Below are 19255 nucleotides of genomic sequence, written 5' to 3' on the forward strand. Positions count from 1 at the left end.
CTGAAACTTTTTAGATTTACCAAAAGCTTTTGTTTCCCTAACAGTAATGCTAATCTAGTATTTCAACAGTAAGATTAATGATAAGATTTTTTGATATAGTTAATGATTTCCACAGAAGGACTGAAGAACTAAACTGAGGTTAGCAACATTCAGCTAGCACAGTATACGTATCTGTGTGTGCATAGATACGTATGTATGTATATATATACACACTTTAATAAATGAGTATGTGTTTTCTATTTCTTCACAATGCTACAAAGTCAAGCAAAAAGTGCCCTTTGAATAGCAGATGCTCCAGCTAGTGAGTCATACTTTGATTCTCAGCCCCAGAAGTGAGTTTTAGCATTATCTGTCTTATCTCATAGCAATCAAGCCAAGACCACACATACACGTATCTTAACCATTTATCCTGTGTTTAAATCTCCAGAGTACATTAAATAAATTCAATATGTAACTGATAACAAACTTTTAACAGTTTTCTTACATTGACAAATGCTTTTCTTTTACATTATTTTTTTTTCTTCAGTGGAAAATGAGAGTGGTCACCCTTCACTTTCATTCTTAGGATAAGATTTTCATATTTATAAAGACTCCTACTAAACTTTCAAGTTTTTTCCAGAAGTATTTTATAGGTAGTCTAATAAAAAACATAACTGTTTTAGAAAGGAAAAACCTCAAATTAAATCTTAAAGAGTTTACATTTAAATGTTTCTTTACAGGGAATGCAACATTTGCAGAAAAGACAATTAATTGCAATGGGTTCTATTTTCATAATTAGATATAAGACTTTGACCTTTACTTTTTGCTAAAAAAGTTGAAGGGAGAGAAAAACCTGTCAGGATTAATTCTAATAAACTACTTTAGGTGAATCCATAAGAAAAACAAGACTTGTAACACACACAGACGTATACAAAGTTTCAGCTATTTCACCCTAACCTATCCAAACCAAATGAATGACTTAACAGCCATAAAACTGAGACATGACTGCTGCCAAAAAGATAACATCACCTTCTGGCATCTCTTTTTCTAGGTTAAGTCAAAAAGGAAAACATATGTGAAAGAAAAATAAAATCAAAAGAAATATTTTGAAATCCTACAACATGTTACAGAACTAGCTATTTATTTCTCCTATGGAATCTACCTATTAATAATTCTCATTTTTATCCCTTAAGAGTCATTGAAATAAATGATTATATTGATACTCCAAAATTCAAGGAAACTTGGGTCCAAAGGTCTCCTGCCACAATAAAGGAAGTGGTGGGTCAACCTATTCAAAAATGGAGTCCTTCACTGTCAGGTAAACTCTTGTGATTTTTGATCATAATTCTTGGGTTAATCTGTAACTCATAGCTGTTCCCTTAGAAAAATAGTGAATAGTTCTGCATTGAAATTTCTTCCCCTCAACTTCCTGAGGAGGGAATGGCTTTATTAGCTGATGAGGAAGGTTGCTTAATACCATCTTTTAAACAACTATGCAATTCTGGGCATTACCAGGAATGTATTGGCAAATGTTTAACAGCTGTCTCTCTGGTGATGAGGCAGGAGGAATACTGATGTGTATAATTCGCCAATATCCATGGTACCAAAAATTCCCACACTAGCCAATTTCAAGCTCCCCAAATAAAGTCACTAAACACAGAATTAGAGGTGCAGTGACACATGATTATTTACTATTCCCACCATAAAAAAATAGCAGATACAAATAACACCAAGCCCATAAACAATAAAATGTAGTAAAAGAATTAGGAAGTGATGAGATTTAAGAATATATTAACTTTATAATGTATGTACTTATATATTTATATCATTTCATTTTAATAATAGCTGTGCTTAACAATCAGCTTGCAATTTTTAAAAAACATTTAATCATCTGCTCTCTAGAGCTTGTACCAGCCAACTTCAGTACACCACTGCCTATAATGAATGAGCCCTCAGAATTCTCACATAAGCATTTTTAATGCAAATAATAGAGCCAAACAAGAATAACATTATAAACCTATCACAGAGAAAGTGTATGCTGTCCCAACCCAAGAATTCCCAGTATAGCAAGGCTCAGCCTCTGATGAAGTTCCCAGCAATATTTGCAATGTGAATAATAGCAATAATAGTCGATTTTTTTTTCTTTTTTGCTGGTTCCTTTTAAAACAGATGACTCATTCAACTTTATTTTAGGAATTCTATTTTCACTAAAATGCAGCTGAAATCACATACTAATGAAACTAGCCTGTCTGGCTTCTATTTCTTCATCTTAATAAAATTATTAATGTGAAATTGCATAATGTGTTCTCTAACCATACTTTGGGAGAACCTCTGTTAGTTAATTGTGAACATTTAAAAAAAAAACATTATTTCCAGTGACAAAAGTTCTAATATGTGAAATCTGACACTGCAGCTGGTCAGATACTAGTAACAGTAATAACACAGGTCATCAAAATCAAACAACATTCATGGAGTGTACTCAGTGCTAGATTTCTCAGGAAATAAAAAGAGTAAATCATATTATAAATATTTCAATGTTTTTAAGTTAAATAATCAAAGGGTTCTTGTATTTGAAATTTCAAAATAAATATTAATTCAGAATTTACCTACTACTTTCTTTTCAAAATTGTATTCCTGTTGGAGACAATACTGTGCCTGGGGGGAGTTGATTAGGACTGAAATTACGATATCCATTCAAAAAAAAAAAGTTTATGTTGTTGATTTTTTTCTCTTTCTAGATGGAGGTAGTTAAAAATATTTTGATACTTATATTACTAAAATGAATAAGGGTGGTTCCCTCTGTGATTCCTTCCAGATCTTTTAGAAGTCCTGAACTGGTCAGGCTCTAGATGACTATGTTCATGAAGATATTGAATACGTATCATTCCACATCAACTTTGTACCAACTTAAAAGTGACTTTAATATGCCTAGCTATTCATGTATTCAGGGAAAGTCATAACAGTTTTGTTAATTGTAAAGTCCACCTATAACAGTCAGGTCTGGTGGCTCAGATGATAAAGAACCTGCCTGCAATGCAAGAGATCACGGTTCCATCCCTCGGTCAGGAAGATCCCCTGGAGAAGGGAATGGATACCCACTAGAGTATTCTTGCTTATAGAGGAGCCTGGCAGGCTACAGTTCATGGAGTTGCAAAGAGTTGGACATGACTGAGTGACTAACACTTTCATTTTCTTCAATTTTTAGAATTCAATTCCCTAAACAAACAAGCAACTCTTCCTCATACAATTTCTGGATCATCTATGTTGAAATAAAGCAAGAGAGGATAGTTGACTTGAAAATAATCTCACAGATCCTTTGAAAGGACAACGTCTTTCCACCCCCTGACCTTTCCAGCATTGGGAATAAAGCTTCTCCAATCACTGGAAGGACTGATGCTAAAGCTGAAACTCCAATACTTTGACCACCTCATGCGACGAGTTGACTCACTGGAAAATAGTCTGATGCTGGGAGGGATTGGGGGTGGGAGGAGACAGGGATGACAGAGAATGAGATGGCTGGATGGCATCACCGACTCGATGGACATGAGTTTGAGTGAACTCTGGGAGTTGGTGATGGACAGGGAGGCCTGGCGTGCTGTGATTCATGGGGTCGCAGAGTTGGACAGGACTGAGCAACTGAACTGAACTGAACTGAACTGAATATTCTGTTATCTGTCACAAGGTATCTCACAGTCAAAAAAGAAAATACTGTAGCAAACAGTGTAGCTCTTTCTAAAATATAGCTAACTCATCACACAGAAGTATAAAAAGTTGCACATCCATAATTTTTTAAACAATTTAAATAGCAGCATCCATTGTTGACAGACAGCTTTAAGACTATTTTTTTGTGTTATTTCTAATTCATAAAGGATTAAAGTGACTCAGAATAGCAGCAGGAGTCACAATAACCTCAAATGGACATAAAAGTGTTAAAAGTGATTTCTGTGACTATTGTTTGCAGATATCATTGTAAAACATTAAACCATGTATTATGATTATTCTAGCTTTCATATAATTTCACTGATTTCATATTGACCTAGGAGCTAAGCCTCAGGGGCAGAAATTAAGCAACCGACTACAAAATTGCGTTAGCTTCTGTTTTTCCTGCGTATGCAACTACAGGACATTTTTAGGAGTCTCTTACAGTCAAGTGAGTGAGTGAGTGAAAGTCGCTCATTCGTGTCTGACTCTTTGTGACCCCAAGGACTATACAGCCCATGGAATTCTCCAGGCCAGAATACTGGAGTGGGTATCATTCCCTTCTCCAGGGGATCTTCCCAACCCAGGGATCGAACCCAGGTCTTCTAAATTTCAGGTGGACTCTTTACCAGCTGAGCCACCAGGGAAGCAATCACATATCTGAGTTGTGTCCATAGGTATGTGCACAAAAATGATATACAATGGGAAATGTACAAACCTATTTAAAACAAACAAAAAACTCCACCCTTCCTCCAAGGTGACGATTAGGAGCACTGTATTGAAGATGGTCAAGACTATATCAGGCACCAAAACCCTATACAGAGCTGAATGCCACAATCTCATCCTTCACTATTAACTAAATTTTATGTGAGTAAAAAACTAGCTTCTATAATGTGAGCCTTCTATTATGTATTGAGAAGGTTTACTTATTACAGCAGCCAGTGCTAACCAAGACAGCTTTCCTTCTCAATACTCCCTGCAAAAAATTAGTTCTCCTAACCTAGTAGATGTCTGTCTTCTCTGAAAGGAGATATGCCAGCAGCTGGATTTCATAATGAACAAAGTAAAAAGATGGGCTTAAAACCATCAGACCATAGAAAAAAATATCCCTGATTCATGTACACATACCTTCAAGTACCTAGCATAATATCTCCCATGTAGAAAGAAGGAAAGAATCGGTAAGAAAAGGAATAAACAAGTGTCCATAAACAGATTTTTCCCTTCCTTGCTCTATGGGTAATGCATAGTCCCTGGAATTATACAGTCTGGAATGGGAAAAGAATCGTCATTTCTGACAGTTAACGATTATACACAAAACCGTTTTATCTGCCATCTCCTTTATCTTCAATAAACTATAGGATAAAAGAAATACATTCAATCCTTGTCCCAAATATATACCTGAACATGGGGTTAGAAGAGAAAGACAAGCACAAACAGGAAAGTCATCTAGTTCAGTATCTTTTCACTTTTAACTTATAAGATATTGGATGATGCTTTTAGAACACTGAATGTTAAATGGAGTTTTAATGGCATTAATGGACCAAGTACAAAATCATATACAACTTCTCAGTATTATCTGTTTGTTCAGAATACAGCCATTCATTTATTCACTCACTCAGGAAATAATAATGAGGCACCTATATGTTCTGGGCATTGTAGGCATTTGCTATATATTAACACACAAGGTTCCTGTTCTCATGGTGCTTCTGTTTTGACTGAGGTCTAGAGTAGGGATGGGAGAGAAAGAGAGAAATATAAAACAAAGAAATAAATGAAACAACATGACAATTTCAGAGAGTGATAAGGAGTCCATGAAGAAAATGTCAAAAATTTAAAAGTAGTTTACTGAAATAATGGGGACTGGGTAGGATTCTAAAAGGCAGAGTGTCATGGAAGATGAGACACAATACAGCAGCATCTGCCAATTCATTCACTGTTGCTTCACCAGGACCTCGAAAGGTCCCTGACACTTATTAGGGATTACTAAGCAATTGTTGATTGAGAATAGCAAGAGCAAAGGTCCTACATGAAAAGTCATCTTGGAGTGTTCAAAGAAGAGATAGAACGTCAGGGTGGCCACCACATAAACAGTTAGGTACAGGCAACTCAGAGAGGAAGTCAGGGGCTCTATCATGTAGGGCTATGTACAAGAGCCTTGGTAAGAGATTTAGGTAAAAAGTCTGGACTTTTCTTTAAGTTTAATGGGAAGCCAGTAGATGACTGTAAGCAAGAGAACACCTAGATCTTATAAACGTCTTAAAAGGTCTCTTCAGCTGTTTGCTGCAGAGTATTCTACAGGGGTGGAGGACAAACACTGAAACTGGACAAAGAAGGTGGTGACTGGGAAGAAGGTGGGGATCCTGGGGCAGCAGTAGTCTGATCAGTGACCTGTTTGTTGGTAGGGCTCACAGGACTTCATGGCATGAGGAAGGGAAAGGAATACTAGATGATTCCTATCTGGGTAGATGGGGACGTTACACTGGCAACATTTACTGTGTTGGGGAAAATTGGGAGAATCTAGTTTATTTTCATCTCACTCTAATTTAGGGGAAAAAAATATTAAAACTCCATAGCCAAATATCCATATTTAGTCCCAGCTCCTTGTCTTTTTCTCTTCTTGCACATTTTGCATGAGAAATTCCTCAAGCTTTTATTCTTAGCTCAATGATCATTGCTTTGTTGTTGTTTTTTTTTTTTTAGGTGTTTCTTATTGATGTGCTGAGAACCTGATGCTCTCTTGAAATGATTCACAAACACGACCTCACTGTCCCTCTACCTCAAGCGTTACATCCACACATTTTCAGCCACCTGCTGGACCCTCCCCTGCAGGGGCTTCATACCCAATCCTTCATCTTCTCCCCACTGGCCCTCCTCTTTAACTATCTCTGTCATTCAGACAGAAAGCACAGAAAATCTGGTCTCACCCCTCACTCTTCCTGGGCTCCCCTGGAGGCTCAGATGGTAAAGAATCTGCCTGCAATGCAGGAGACCCAGGTTTGATACGTGGGTCGGGAAGATCCCCCAGAGAAGGAAATGCTAACTCACTCCAGTGTTCTTGACTGAAGGAGCCCGATGGACAGAGAAGCCTGGCGGGCTATACTCCAGGAGTCGCAAAGAGCAGAACACGATGGAGTGACTAATACCACCTCTCTCTGCATCTCCCAAGTCTAAAGAGGTATCACATATGCTCTCAGCTTCTAATGGACCCCTCGCATCATGCCCATGCACAGGGCCCTGGTCTCTTTTTCTCCTGAGGAAGGAAGGATCCCTGCGGGCAGGATCTCCTTTAATCTCTAACTCCCCATCCTCAGTTAGCTCCGAAACCAAGTTGTGGTCACTCCTCTGCTTCCAGGTGCCCATCAGCTCCTCACTTCCTTCAGAAGCAGTCCCACACACCACAGTCAGCAACTTAAGAGCTGCTAAGTTAGAGTGTGTGCCTTCCTTTCTCATCACAGCCCTCTCCCCAGAATATTCATCGGTGAAAGGTATCGGACTGCATTGTGACATTGTGCTAGTTCTGAAGAGGCCACCATGAACTTCATGCTCCCCTGTCTGAGAGCTACTACTTCTTCAGGGTAGACTGTCCTTCTGTCCTTGTTGGAGTTCCATTCACTCTACAATGCCCAGTGCTAAGGCCACCTCATTCACGAAGCATCCCAAATACTTTGGTTAGAACTCACCATTAAGGAACTTGTCTCAATCCTTCATCATTCTTAACTGGAATTTAAGTCTTGCCTGTGTTGGAATTGTTCAAGTTAACAAATATATCAGCATAAGCCTATGTGCCCTGAAACAATATTCTATACAGATGAGACACTCTAGGATGTTGGAAAAAAACATAAGTATCCTATAACGTGGAGAAGTATTATAAACTAAACCAATCAATGCAACAAAGGCAAATGTAATTTGTGGAAAAATAAATTGAATACGCGATTAATAAAATAATTACCATGATGGATGATTCCATTTTCCAATAATGCTTGTCCCAAGTGAACACCTTCCTCAGGCCTGTGAATCTCTCCAATTTCCAACAGCCATGACACAAATTCACTGCAACAAAAATCCAATGAAGAAGTTAAATAATTATGTTTTCCCCCAGGAAATCTATCTGTACCATGCATTTATCAAGCAGCTATGAAACGAGTCTCAAAATACAAAGGAATGCTTGCAGTGAATCTTACATACATTTTTTCATATATGTAAGGCCCATATATATTTACATTGGCTTCTATTCTAGAAAACTCATGTCCATACATTCAGACTTACCTAAACTATATTTAATAACTATTCAACTTATCTAGATCTTTAGTAAACACAAAGGGAAAATTCTAGAGTGTCTTGAACTATAGGTTATTACACATACAAAAGCAAATTTGGGACAAGAGAGATACAACAGACTTTAAAGATAACTAAATAGCTAAAGCAAAGGAATTAAAAAATTAAACAAATGGAACCTAATTAAACTAAAGAAACTCCAGTACTTTGGCCACCTCATGCGAAGAGTTGACTCACTGGAAAAGACCCTGATGCTGGAAGGGATTGGGGGCAGGAGGAGAAGGGGACGACAGAGGATGAGATGGCTGGATGGCATCACCGACTCAATGGACATGAATTTGGGTGAACTCTGGGAGTTGGTGATGGACAGGGAGGCCTGGCGTGCTGTTATTCATGGGGTCGCAAAGAGTCGGACACGACTGAGCGACTGAAGTGAACTGAACTGAAACAGCAGAATTAGAATAACAGTGACTTAAAATAAGAGATAAACTGTCTTGAATGTAGCTTTTCAGGCGCAGAGAACCAGTCTCTCAACTGGGCTTTCCTGGTGGGGAAGAAACCACCTGCTAATGAAGGAGATTCGGGTTCAGTCCCTGGGTCAGAAGGATGCCCTGGAGAAGGAAATGGCAACCTACTCCGGTATTCTCGCCTGGAGAATTCCATGGACAGAGGAGCCTGTCAGGCTACCTTCCACGGAGTCACAAAAGAGTTGGACACTACTTAGTGACTAAACAACAACAAATCTCTCAACTAGCCAGTGTCAGGATCAGATCTGAGTGGAGACTGGGTTTTGAACTACCTTTCCAGTCTACTTTTATAGCATTGACATTGTAAATTACTAGTTGTATGAACTTGGACATGTCAAACTCCCTGATCCCCTAGTTTCTTAAGCTTTAAAAAAAATAATAAAGGTTTTTAACTCTTAAGTATGTGTTTGAAGACTGGAAATAATGTACAGGAAGAAGTTGGCACAGAGCATGTCCTAAGCACGTGAAGGCAGTTACTCTGCCCTCTGGCTTAACCCAGCAGGGATTCCCAGCTATAGCCAAGTAGCATCTGCAGAACCAAAGGCACAAATTTGATCTTCTCTGAGCTGAACAACCAAGTGACCTCCCTGCCTGTTCCTCTGTGCCTAGCCCCTCGCGTGACCCACTTTTTCAGACTCTTCATCAATACCCTTTCATCCTGAGCCCAGCTGTCTAAATTCTAAATTAATTGGGAGTTTAGACTGTGTGCCTTTCAGTCTAAGTGACTCTCAGGCCCTGCGCTCATGTCCTTGCCAGACTCTGTGCCCTACAGGCAAACCCGCCTGCCTGCCTGCCTGCTGCTGCCTGATCCCAGCCTCTGCCATGCCCCTGAAACACAGTTTATCAGAAACGACTAAAGTCATGGATGAATGGATGGATGGATGCCTTCAGCTTTCTGGTCAGGATTCCTGGCTCTATATCCACTCCTTCATCCCTAGGAAATGCGGATAGTAAAGAAATATTCAAAAACATTTAGGAGAATTTTTTTAGGAAAAAATGAATAATTAAAGGAAAGTTAACACACGAGATCATGAAAATATGAAAGAAACACAGGCACCCAGACAACAACCTTACCTTCCCAGAAAGCATTTAGGGAACGTAGTCAGTTTTCTTTTTCTGTCTTTGATCAGATTTCCTTGTTTGCACATCATTTTATAAAGTTTCTCACCCTGTTCGGAGATCATTACCCAGGTGTCTTGCTCCATTCCTAATTTTAAACCTGTTAAAAATGAAAACACAGGAAAGGTCACTGAAAAAGTCTCTTCATTTGTTCATGAATTCATAAAACAAAACATTCTTTGCAAGTCTACCACGTGCTGGGATTTGTGGATACAAAGCTCTTGTGATAGGACTCTGGCTGTCAAGAAGTTCATATGGTAGTAGGAAGACAGTCAAGGTGAGATGCCTGCAGCCAAAGAGCACCTCTGTGCAGACTGTGCCCCAGAGGCACACGGTTTGGCTGGTGGAGGAAAAGGAGCTGTATCTCAGACTCCATGGACCCCTTTAGTAGGACTCACGCTTATGCTCAGCTGCTCAGTCATGTCTGACTCTTTGCAACCCCATGGACTGTAGCCCACCAGCTCCTCTGTCCATGGGATTCTCCAGACAAGAATACTGGAGTGTGTTGCCATTTCCTTCTCTGGGGGATCTTTCCAACACACGGATCCAACCCAGGCCTCTGATATATCCTGCATTGGCAGGCAGGTTTTTACCACTAGCACCACCTAGGAAGCCCTTTGTAGGATGAGATCAGCACAGCTAGACAGTGGCACTGGAGACAGCCTTAGAGGAAAAACTGTGCTATGGGAGAGAAATGGTCACAGTACCCAACCACTATCTTAGGGAAGTTTCACGGATGGACCATGTTTGAATGCACGGCTATGAACAGGATTTCCAGAGACAGAACATCTTTACAAAGGTCATCTGAAGGGAGAGGCACACAGCCCTGGGTTTCAGGTGACAGGACAGGAGGTGGATGGATGAGTGGGCAGGGTCCTTGCTCACCAGAAGTCTCAGTGTATTTCGTGCCTTCAGAACTGGGGGAACATCTATGAATTTTAACCAGAGGAAGGGGGAAGGCAGGGAAGTGCAGGAAAGTTTTGATGCTTTGGAAACAAAGCTCAGAGGACAGTATAGGGAATAAACTGAAAGAAGAGGGTTTGAAAAGAGAAAGACAATTAGAAGGGATCCTAAAGTTCAAGCAGGTTCAAATCTCTGTAAACAATAGCAGGTTATTGGGAGAAGAGGATAAAGTTGAGAAATACCTGGGCGGTGGTATTGTTAAGACATAGCAATGGGTTAAATGTGGGTGTAGAGAGAAGAAATCAGGATGGCTTCCAGACAGTTGATGGGAGAACTGAATGGTGATGGGAAGGCATCTTGGGCAAAGGGTTTTAGGTACAGAGAAATCCAGCACTGAGTAGCTTGAGCTTGGATGTTTACATGAAGACCAAGGGGCAACTGATCAAGTGAACATGGAGCTCCAGAGAGACAACAAGACTGGACATAAAGACTGAGAACCTGGCAGTGCAGAGTGGAAGTTAATCTGATAGGGACAGACAATGCAGGCCAGGAAATTTAGAGGCAACCATTGCCAAAGGTAAAATTCTGGCCACACTGACAATCAGTGGATGGGACTGATGAAGAAATGTGGCAGAAGAATTTCTTGAATTTTTTTTTCAGTCTTCTAACTACTAAACTTCTTACTAAAATTTTACTTACAATGGAGAAGTCATTAACATTTGCCAATAACAGTGAATAATCCATTAAGAATAGAATAAGCAGAGTTATACAAGTTAAAAAGCAGAGTTAAGAATAACATAGGTAGAGTTATAGACTGTGGTTTCTTTTTTGTTTTCTTTCTTTTTTTTAGGTCTTGGATGTATTTATATCTTTAGCCAGTTCAAAAAAAGCTAAGGTTCAACTTGATGAAAAATTGACTCTATCTTTTAAATGATTTGCTATGTTCCTTGAAAGGACTGTTAGATTCAACAAAACCCAAAGTGTCAGTTATGCATTCATGAGCTTTGTTTTAAATTTTTTCTACCTGGTTCTTCATCTAAGATCAATCAAAGGATTATTTTTAAATGTTTTCAAAATTCTTTTAAAAATGTATACTATGACTAATTTAATCAGTTCAGTCACTCAGTCATGTCCAACTCTTTGCGACCCCATTAATCACAGCACGCCAGGCCTCCCTGTCCATCACCAACTCCCGGAGTTCACTCAGACTCATGTCCATCGAATCGGTGATGCCATCCAGCCATCTCATTCTCTGTCGTCCCCGTCTCCTCCTGCCCCCAACCCCTCCCAGTATCAGAGTCTTTTGCAGTGAGTCAACTCTTCGCATGAGGTGGCCAAAGTATTGGAGTTTCAGCTTTAGCATCAGTCCTTCCAATGAACACCCAGGATTGATCTCCTTTAGAATGGACTGGTTGGATTTCCTTGCAGTCCAAGTGATTCTCAAGGTAGTAGAAATTTTTACATTCTTCAAGGGGAAATATCTAAAGATTGAAGGAAAAGCTCTTTATGTCCTAAAATTTTATCATTAATGAGATATTTTATACCTAAATCTCTGGGAAAAGGAATAAACACTGTCACATTTCTCATCAATTATTTGGTAAAGAAAATAGTTAATTATGCAAACACTTCTATTTTCTAGCTGAATTACAGAAATATGAGTACGTGCAGGTAAACTTCACACATTGAGTATCACCAGCTCAAATACTGTTTGCAAATCTTGATAAAAATATGAAGCAAATTTGAGCTAGACCTCCCCATGTGAACAAGTTCCTTATGGAGTTACATGACATTGATTCAATGACATTGTAACAACATTTAGAAGTTAATATGCATGCAAAATGCCTTATTTTATAATTAGGATACTAAAATATTTGACCAAGGAACTTTCAGTGTACTGTTAAATACAGGAGGACAATTGGTGTAGGCCTCCAAACACTGAATTATATTATTAAAGCGTGTTTCTTAAAGTAAAACTCTGTAATGATTCTTTAGAAATCGGGAAGAATAAAGTGTGACCATATATTAATCCATATATGTGGAATCTAGAAAAACGGTATAGAAGATCTTGTTTGCAAAGCAGAAATAGAGACACAGGTGTAGAGAACAAACATATGGATACCACAGGGGAAAGGTGGGGGTGGGATGAATTGGAGATTGGGATTGACATATATACACTATTGATATGATGTATAAAACAGATAACTAATGAGAACCTACTGAATAGCTCAGGGAACTCTACTCAGCACTCTGTGGTGACCTACAGGGAAGGAAATCCAAAAATGAGCAGATATCTATACAGTACAGCTGATTCACTTTGTTGTACAGAAGAAATGAGCACAACATTCTAAAGAAACTATACTCCAGTAAAAATTTTTAAAAAGTAATAAAGTGCAAAGAAAACTGAACAAATTTTAAAGCAAGTAAAACTATCTGCTGTAAAGTGAATGTCTGTATGCCCCCAAATGGTGTCCCCAGTAGCTCAGCAGGTAAAGAATCCTCCCGCAATGCAGGAGACACAGAAGACGCAGGTTCAATCCCTGGGTTGGGAAGATCCCCTGAAGGAGGAAACAGCAACCCACTCCATTATTCTTGCCTGAAAAATTCCATGGAGAAAGGAGCTTGGTGGGCTACAGTCCAAAAGGTCACAAAGAGTCAGACACGACTGAATAAATAAGCATGCATGCCCCAAAATTCATATGTTGAAACCTAGTTCCCAATGTAATGGCATTAGGAGGTTGACCTTTTGGGTAATTAGTTCATGAGGGTGGGGTCCTCATGAATGAGATTAGTGCCCTTATTAAGGAGCTCTAAGAGAGCTCTTTCATGCCTTCTGCTAGTTCTACCAACCAGGAAACAGCCCTCATCGTATACTGAGTCTTGGTCTTCCCAGACTTCAGAACTGTGAGAAATAAACTTCTGCTGTTCATAAGCCACCCAGCGGAGGGTATTCTGTTACAGCAGTCTCAATAGAATTAAGACACAGTGCTAGCCACAATCTAATTATTTTGCTAACTATATAAGGTTTTCTTTTACTGGATTTCAGTAACAACATTGGAAATATTCAAAATGTAGCATGGGCTAACATTCAGAAAACTAAGATCATGGCATCTGGTCCCATCACTTCATGGGAAATAGATGGAGAAACAGTTGAAACAGTGGCAGACTTTAATTTTGGGAGCTCCAAAATCACTGCAGATGCTGATTGCAGCCATGAAATTAAAAGATGCTTACTCCTTGGAAGGAAAGTTATGACCAACCTAGATAGCATATTAAAAAGCAGAGACATTACTTTGCCAACCAAGGTCCGTCTAGTCAAGGCTATGGTTTTTCCAGTGGTCATGTATGGATGTGAGAGTTGGACTGTGAAGAAAGCTGATCACCGACGAATTGATGCTTTTGAACTATGGTGTTGGAGAAGAATCTTGAGAGTCCCTTGGACTGCAGTGAGATCCAACCAGTCCATTCTAAAGGAGATCAGTCCTGGGTGTTCATTGGAAGGACTGATGCTAAAGCTGAAGCTCCAATACTTTGGCCATCTCATGTGAAGAGTTGACTCACTGGAAAGGACTTTGATGCTGGGAGGGGTTGAGGGCAGGAGGAGAAGGGGACGACAGAGAATGAGATGGCTGGATGGCATCACTGACTCGATGGACATGAGTTTGAGTGAACTCCGGGAGCTGGTGATGGACAGGGAGGCCTGGCATGCTGTGATTCATGGGGTCACAAAGAGTCAGACATGACTGAGTGACTGAACGGAACTGAACATCACTTAGTTAACGTAAAAGAACATCAAACACCATCTACTTCCTCATAACTTTTGCCCATTTTCTGCTTTCTTGTTAAATTTGAATCTTCACAAAGTATTATAATGCTCAATCCATATACGCACCTTTCCGCCGTTCTCGTTCTTTTAAAATAGCTTCAAACCATTCATGTTTCTCTTCAGGTGTTTTTGCCATACACACAAACCATTTATTTTTGGCCGTGTTATGTATTTTCCATCCATTAACAACAATGTGTCCACTGCTATGGAAGTCAGCTGAAAATTAATAGGTAAAGTGAATAAACAAATGTAATATATATTAGAGCAGCACAATCATTCATATCAAAAAAGTTCCAAAACCACTGAATTCTTCTAGATATCTTTATACATGTGTTGAAGAACATAAAATTTTAAAAAATAAAGAAACTTTTATACACTAAATGCAGTCAGACCTGAAAAACAGAACATCCCTAATTCACAACATTAACAGTTGAACTTTTAAAAAAATCTATTCAGTTTTAGGGGACCCCTGGTACCTCAGATGGTAAATAATCTGCCTTCAATGTGGGAGACCCAAATTCAATCTCTGTGTCAGCAAGATTCCCTATGCATGGGGTTGCAAAGAGTCACACACAACTGAGCACTAACATTTCATTTCATTTTTCATTTCATCCAGTTTTAATGAACAGTTTAAGGATTTCCATCTTATTCAGTTCAAATCTGACTATTGTACTGCAATCTATGGTTTTCCCAGCACTGCACTACAGACCACATTTTCTAGAAGTCAAACATTCTTGGCCTCTGGCCAACTACACAAATAAACTAGTTGTCAAGAAAGAATACTAAGGATCCGGCACTACTTTTTGAATGGCTTTCCAAGCCTGTACCAATGAAAATTAATTCCAGGAGGTTCAATGTTTTCCTATGACAGCTCTTAAGCTGGATGTTTTAACAACATCATGATCAAACTACTATACGCATTATGGACACAACTAGTAGTTTATGACACTCCCTGCTACTTTTGTATCTCTGTGTTTAATATTAGTGTTTAACATGGTTTGGGCTTCCCTAGTGGCTCAGTGGTAAAGAATTCACCTGCCAATGCAGGAGACATGGTTCGATCTCTGGGTCTCAGTATTCTTGACTGGGAAATCTCATGGACAGAGCCTGTCAGGCTGTTCATGGGGTCACACGAGTAGGACATGACTTAGCAAAAGATGGAAGGCAAAAGGAGAAAGGGGTAGCAGAGGATGATATGGTTAGATAGCATCATCAACTCAATAGACATGAATTTGAGCTAACTCCAGGAGAGAGTGGAAAACAGAGAAGCCTGGCATGCTTGCAGTCCATGGGATCGCAAAGAGTCAGACACAACTTAGCGACTGAACAATAACAATCTAACATGCTTCAGGTGAAGATAATTTTCCGTTTTAAAAGAGTCCTCCTCTCTCTTATCTTCCCTTCCTCCTCCAACTATTCTACCTAACAAAGTATTTCTAAGCTCAAATTCACTGCAGATGAATTATTCACGTGAAAAGTCTATCTTACAAGAGAGTTTATTATTGGCATTCCATTTGAAATTTACCAGTCATTTACCTGTGCCATCATCCACATTCTCCACTTCCATCACCTCTGTATTGATCCGGCCACGAAAAAGGTACCGATGTCCATCAGTAGATGCTTTGCTATTTTTCAACCGTCTTACAACAACAGAAGAAAAACACACACAAAAAAACTTGATTACTCAACTTAAGGCAAAACCTTGTTAAAGCAAGAGAATTTAAGCCATTCTTTGAAAAAGAGATGCTAGTTCCATCAACAATATCAAACATTAAGCTCTTGGTGTTTTTTTACTTGTGTCCTCGCATTCATAACAGTTCAGGTTGCTCTATAAGATGGTGCTAGACACTGAAGCCCTGATTCAAGGACAACACACAGGTGGGAGGGTGAATACATGCTTTTACTCAATATAGGACACCAAAGATCCCCCATCAAACTCTGACAGACACTAAAAGTTAGTTATTCAAAATTTCACTTGATTTCTTTCACAATTTCACTTCATTTCTCAATTTTCAGTTACTAGCTGGTAATTTTTCCTCAATCCCTGGTAAATTTCAGTTAATACTTATGATCCTCTTCAAAGAGACTTGGACTGTACTGGAGGTTATTAAGCATAAACTAGCTCTAAAATATTTTTCCCATATTGTTGTAATATGATAACTGTACACTTGAAGAAAAGTCTTTCAGATACAGCTATAATCTTTCATAAAGATCCTATTTGTTTGTAAAATAGTCTAAAACATTTCAAAATTCTGTGTATAGTACACTAGTACCAGCCTTTGATCTTAAAAACTGAGCAACACAAAGTAAAAAAAAAAAAAAAAAAAACAGATTCAGATAAGTTTTTGTAATAATGAATTAGGCAGTTATGGATATATTTATACTTGAATCACTGAACACTCAGGGGAGATTGCTTTTAAAATGTATTATAGAGGAAAGATTTTAAGAAATATTTCAAGAAGATTAAGCAACATTTACTCAACCAAGAGACTTCAGTTGACCTGAACTATTTAATTTGACTTGTTGACAAAAGTCTGCTAACAACTGAATATGCTAAAATTTTTAATATATATTTCATAATATATACTGAAATTATTAATGTATCGTGTTACATATACACACTAAGCAAAAGTTAAGTTGTCAAGTGCATTAATACAGAGCTCCCTCCCCTCCTCTCCTCTGCATTTATATGTATTTGGTCCATGTTATACATACATTATGGATATTGGCCAAGCAGCAGGATTTTTATTTTATAAAACTCTCCCTATCGTTTATTTAACAGTTACAGCCATGAGACCATGAATGGTAACATCATTTGTACAGTTAATTTTGCAAAAGCTCTGACCTTGAGGGCAGTCATATATATAAGGATGAGAACAACACTAATAAAAAAAAAATCTCATTCTCAAACAGATATCTTTAATAATCAAACCTGGATGGATGTGTTAATTTAGTGGGAGAATCCTTTCACAATGTGTATTATATTAAATCATCACATTGTACACTTTAAATGTCTTATAACTTTGTCAATAACACCTGAAGTTGGGGAAAAAATAATTGCACCTTAACAACTTGAATTACCTTATGATCTTTTTATTCATCCCTTTATCTTAAAGTGTTCCCTTTTATTTTTTGTCACCTTTCATGAGGCACACACATTTTATCACAATCAGCAATAAAGGTGGGCTTTGAATTAGAACTGAATGGCTCCCAAATTCATTTCTGTAACTATTATGTATGGGAAAGTACTCTGTGACTCAGTACTTCTCTCTACAAAACAATGATAGTGAAAATACCTATTTTATAAATTTATTGGGAATATTATATAATTAATTCACGTGATTCTTTGAGATTATGCCTGGCAGAGAATAAGCATTTTTTTTTCATTTTTCTTGGAGTATAGCTGTTTCACAATGTTGTTAGTTTCTACTGTACAACCAAGTGTGTCAATTAAATGTATACATATATCCCCTCACTTTGGATTCCCTTCCCATTTAGGTCGCCACAGAGCATTGAGTGGAGTTCCCCATGCTAAACAGTTAGTTTCATTAGTTATTTATTTTATACATAGTATCAATAGTATATATACATAAATTCCAATTTCCCAATCCATCCCACCACCCCTTTCCCCTCTTGGGTGTCCATATGACCTTTTAATTTTTAAAGAGCTTCATACAGGTAGAATTAATGACCTCTTCTAGATTTTCCTGAAACCCACATCTACTAATCCCATTCTTCCTGCTAAAGGCAAAAAATTGAGAAGAGCATACTACAAGAAATAAATAGGTTCATTTTTACAGGTGGTAAAAAGGAATTTTTAAAAAAGCTCATTAAGATAGACAATAATTTAATTATTTCCTGGCTCTAATCCTAACCTGTTCTCTTTCTTGAAGTAGCAAGGAGAAGGGGCTGAGAATACATGGCAGTTTACTGATGAGGTCATGGGGGCACAGAGACAGTATGGAATCTGTGAAGTGGATAAACAGCTTTTAAAGTAGTACCTGTCTACATTCTTACCTGTGTTTTCTTTTGCAATACACCAAAAGGTTATCAAAAAGAAAAAATACCCGCTCTTGGATATTTCCAGAGGAAATTTTCAGTAAGACTCCACACATTAGCATTTCTGTACAGGTATCAGTGATGTTGGACCCCTAAATCAGGAAAGATGGAGAACATAATGTCTGATTACTTCACAGAAACTTTCACGCACTAAGTCTTTTTCCTCCTGTTTTTATTTCAAGATGCAATATACAAACAGGATAAAAGTTCAAATAGTTTAATACCGAGCTTAGGTCTCCTTCCCTCCCAGTCAACTCCAGGTGAGTATCAGTAAGTATAGCTCCTCTTAAGAGATTCCACGTCTTCTTTAGTTATTTTACATATGTGTGCATACACAGCATATATAATGAATGCTATCTTTGTTCTCTAAAAATAGGAGATGATTTCAAACTAACTCATGATATGAATGTTCCTAATATTCATTTTCCTCCTCCTCTCTTTCCTTGGTCTGGGAAAAGAGCTCCATAAACAAATGGCAAAGTACGTGCAATTGTCAATTTCTAGCAGGTCTTAATTTATATAAAATTGTTCCTCCATATCCACGGGGGAATGATTCCAAGACCCCCAAAGCTACCAACATCTGAGGATGCTCAAGAGGAATAAATAAAATGGCACAGTATTTGCATATAATCTACACACCTCCCCCTGTACATGTTAATCTCAAGATTGCATCTAAAATCTAATACAATGTAAAGTGAAAGTGTTAGTCGCTCAGTCGGGTCAGACTCTTTGCAACCCTGCGGACTATAGCCTACCAGGTTGCTCTGTCCATTGATTTTCCAGGCAAGAATACTGGAGTGGATAGCCATTCCCTTCTCCAGGGGATCTTCCCCATCCAGGGGCTGAATCCAAGTCATTGCAGGCAGATTCT

The 19255-nt window shown here is 38.5% G+C and overlaps 1 protein-coding gene across 4 annotated transcripts in view; it reads right to left on the minus strand.

Annotated features, from left to right (window-relative positions):
* The window catches only part of PREX2 (phosphatidylinositol-3,4,5-trisphosphate dependent Rac exchange factor 2), a 293115-nt gene that overhangs the window by 181332 nt on the left and 92528 nt on the right, over positions 1 to 19255 (minus strand). For all 4 annotated transcript variants that reach the window (XR_008686780.2, XM_055432691.2, XM_055432693.2 and 1 more), the window contains exons 7-11: positions 18343 to 18476; positions 15862 to 15965; positions 14392 to 14541; positions 9555 to 9699; positions 7628 to 7728 (exon numbers count right to left, since the gene is read on the minus strand). Coding sequence is in view for 3 of the 4 variants with exons in the window: in XM_055432691.2 (XP_055288666.2) it covers positions 7628 to 7728; positions 9555 to 9699; positions 14392 to 14541; positions 15862 to 15965; positions 18343 to 18476 (634 nt within the window). In the remaining variant the exon portion in view is untranslated. The remainder of the gene's footprint in view (positions 1 to 7627; positions 7729 to 9554; positions 9700 to 14391; positions 14542 to 15861; positions 15966 to 18342; positions 18477 to 19255) is intronic.

The sequence above is a fragment of the Moschus berezovskii genome, chromosome 16 (assembly GCF_049115385.1).
Source record: "Moschus berezovskii isolate FMDL1 chromosome 16, NW_MosBer_1.0, whole genome shotgun sequence".
Lineage (NCBI taxonomy): Eukaryota > Metazoa > Chordata > Mammalia > Artiodactyla > Moschidae > Moschus > Moschus berezovskii.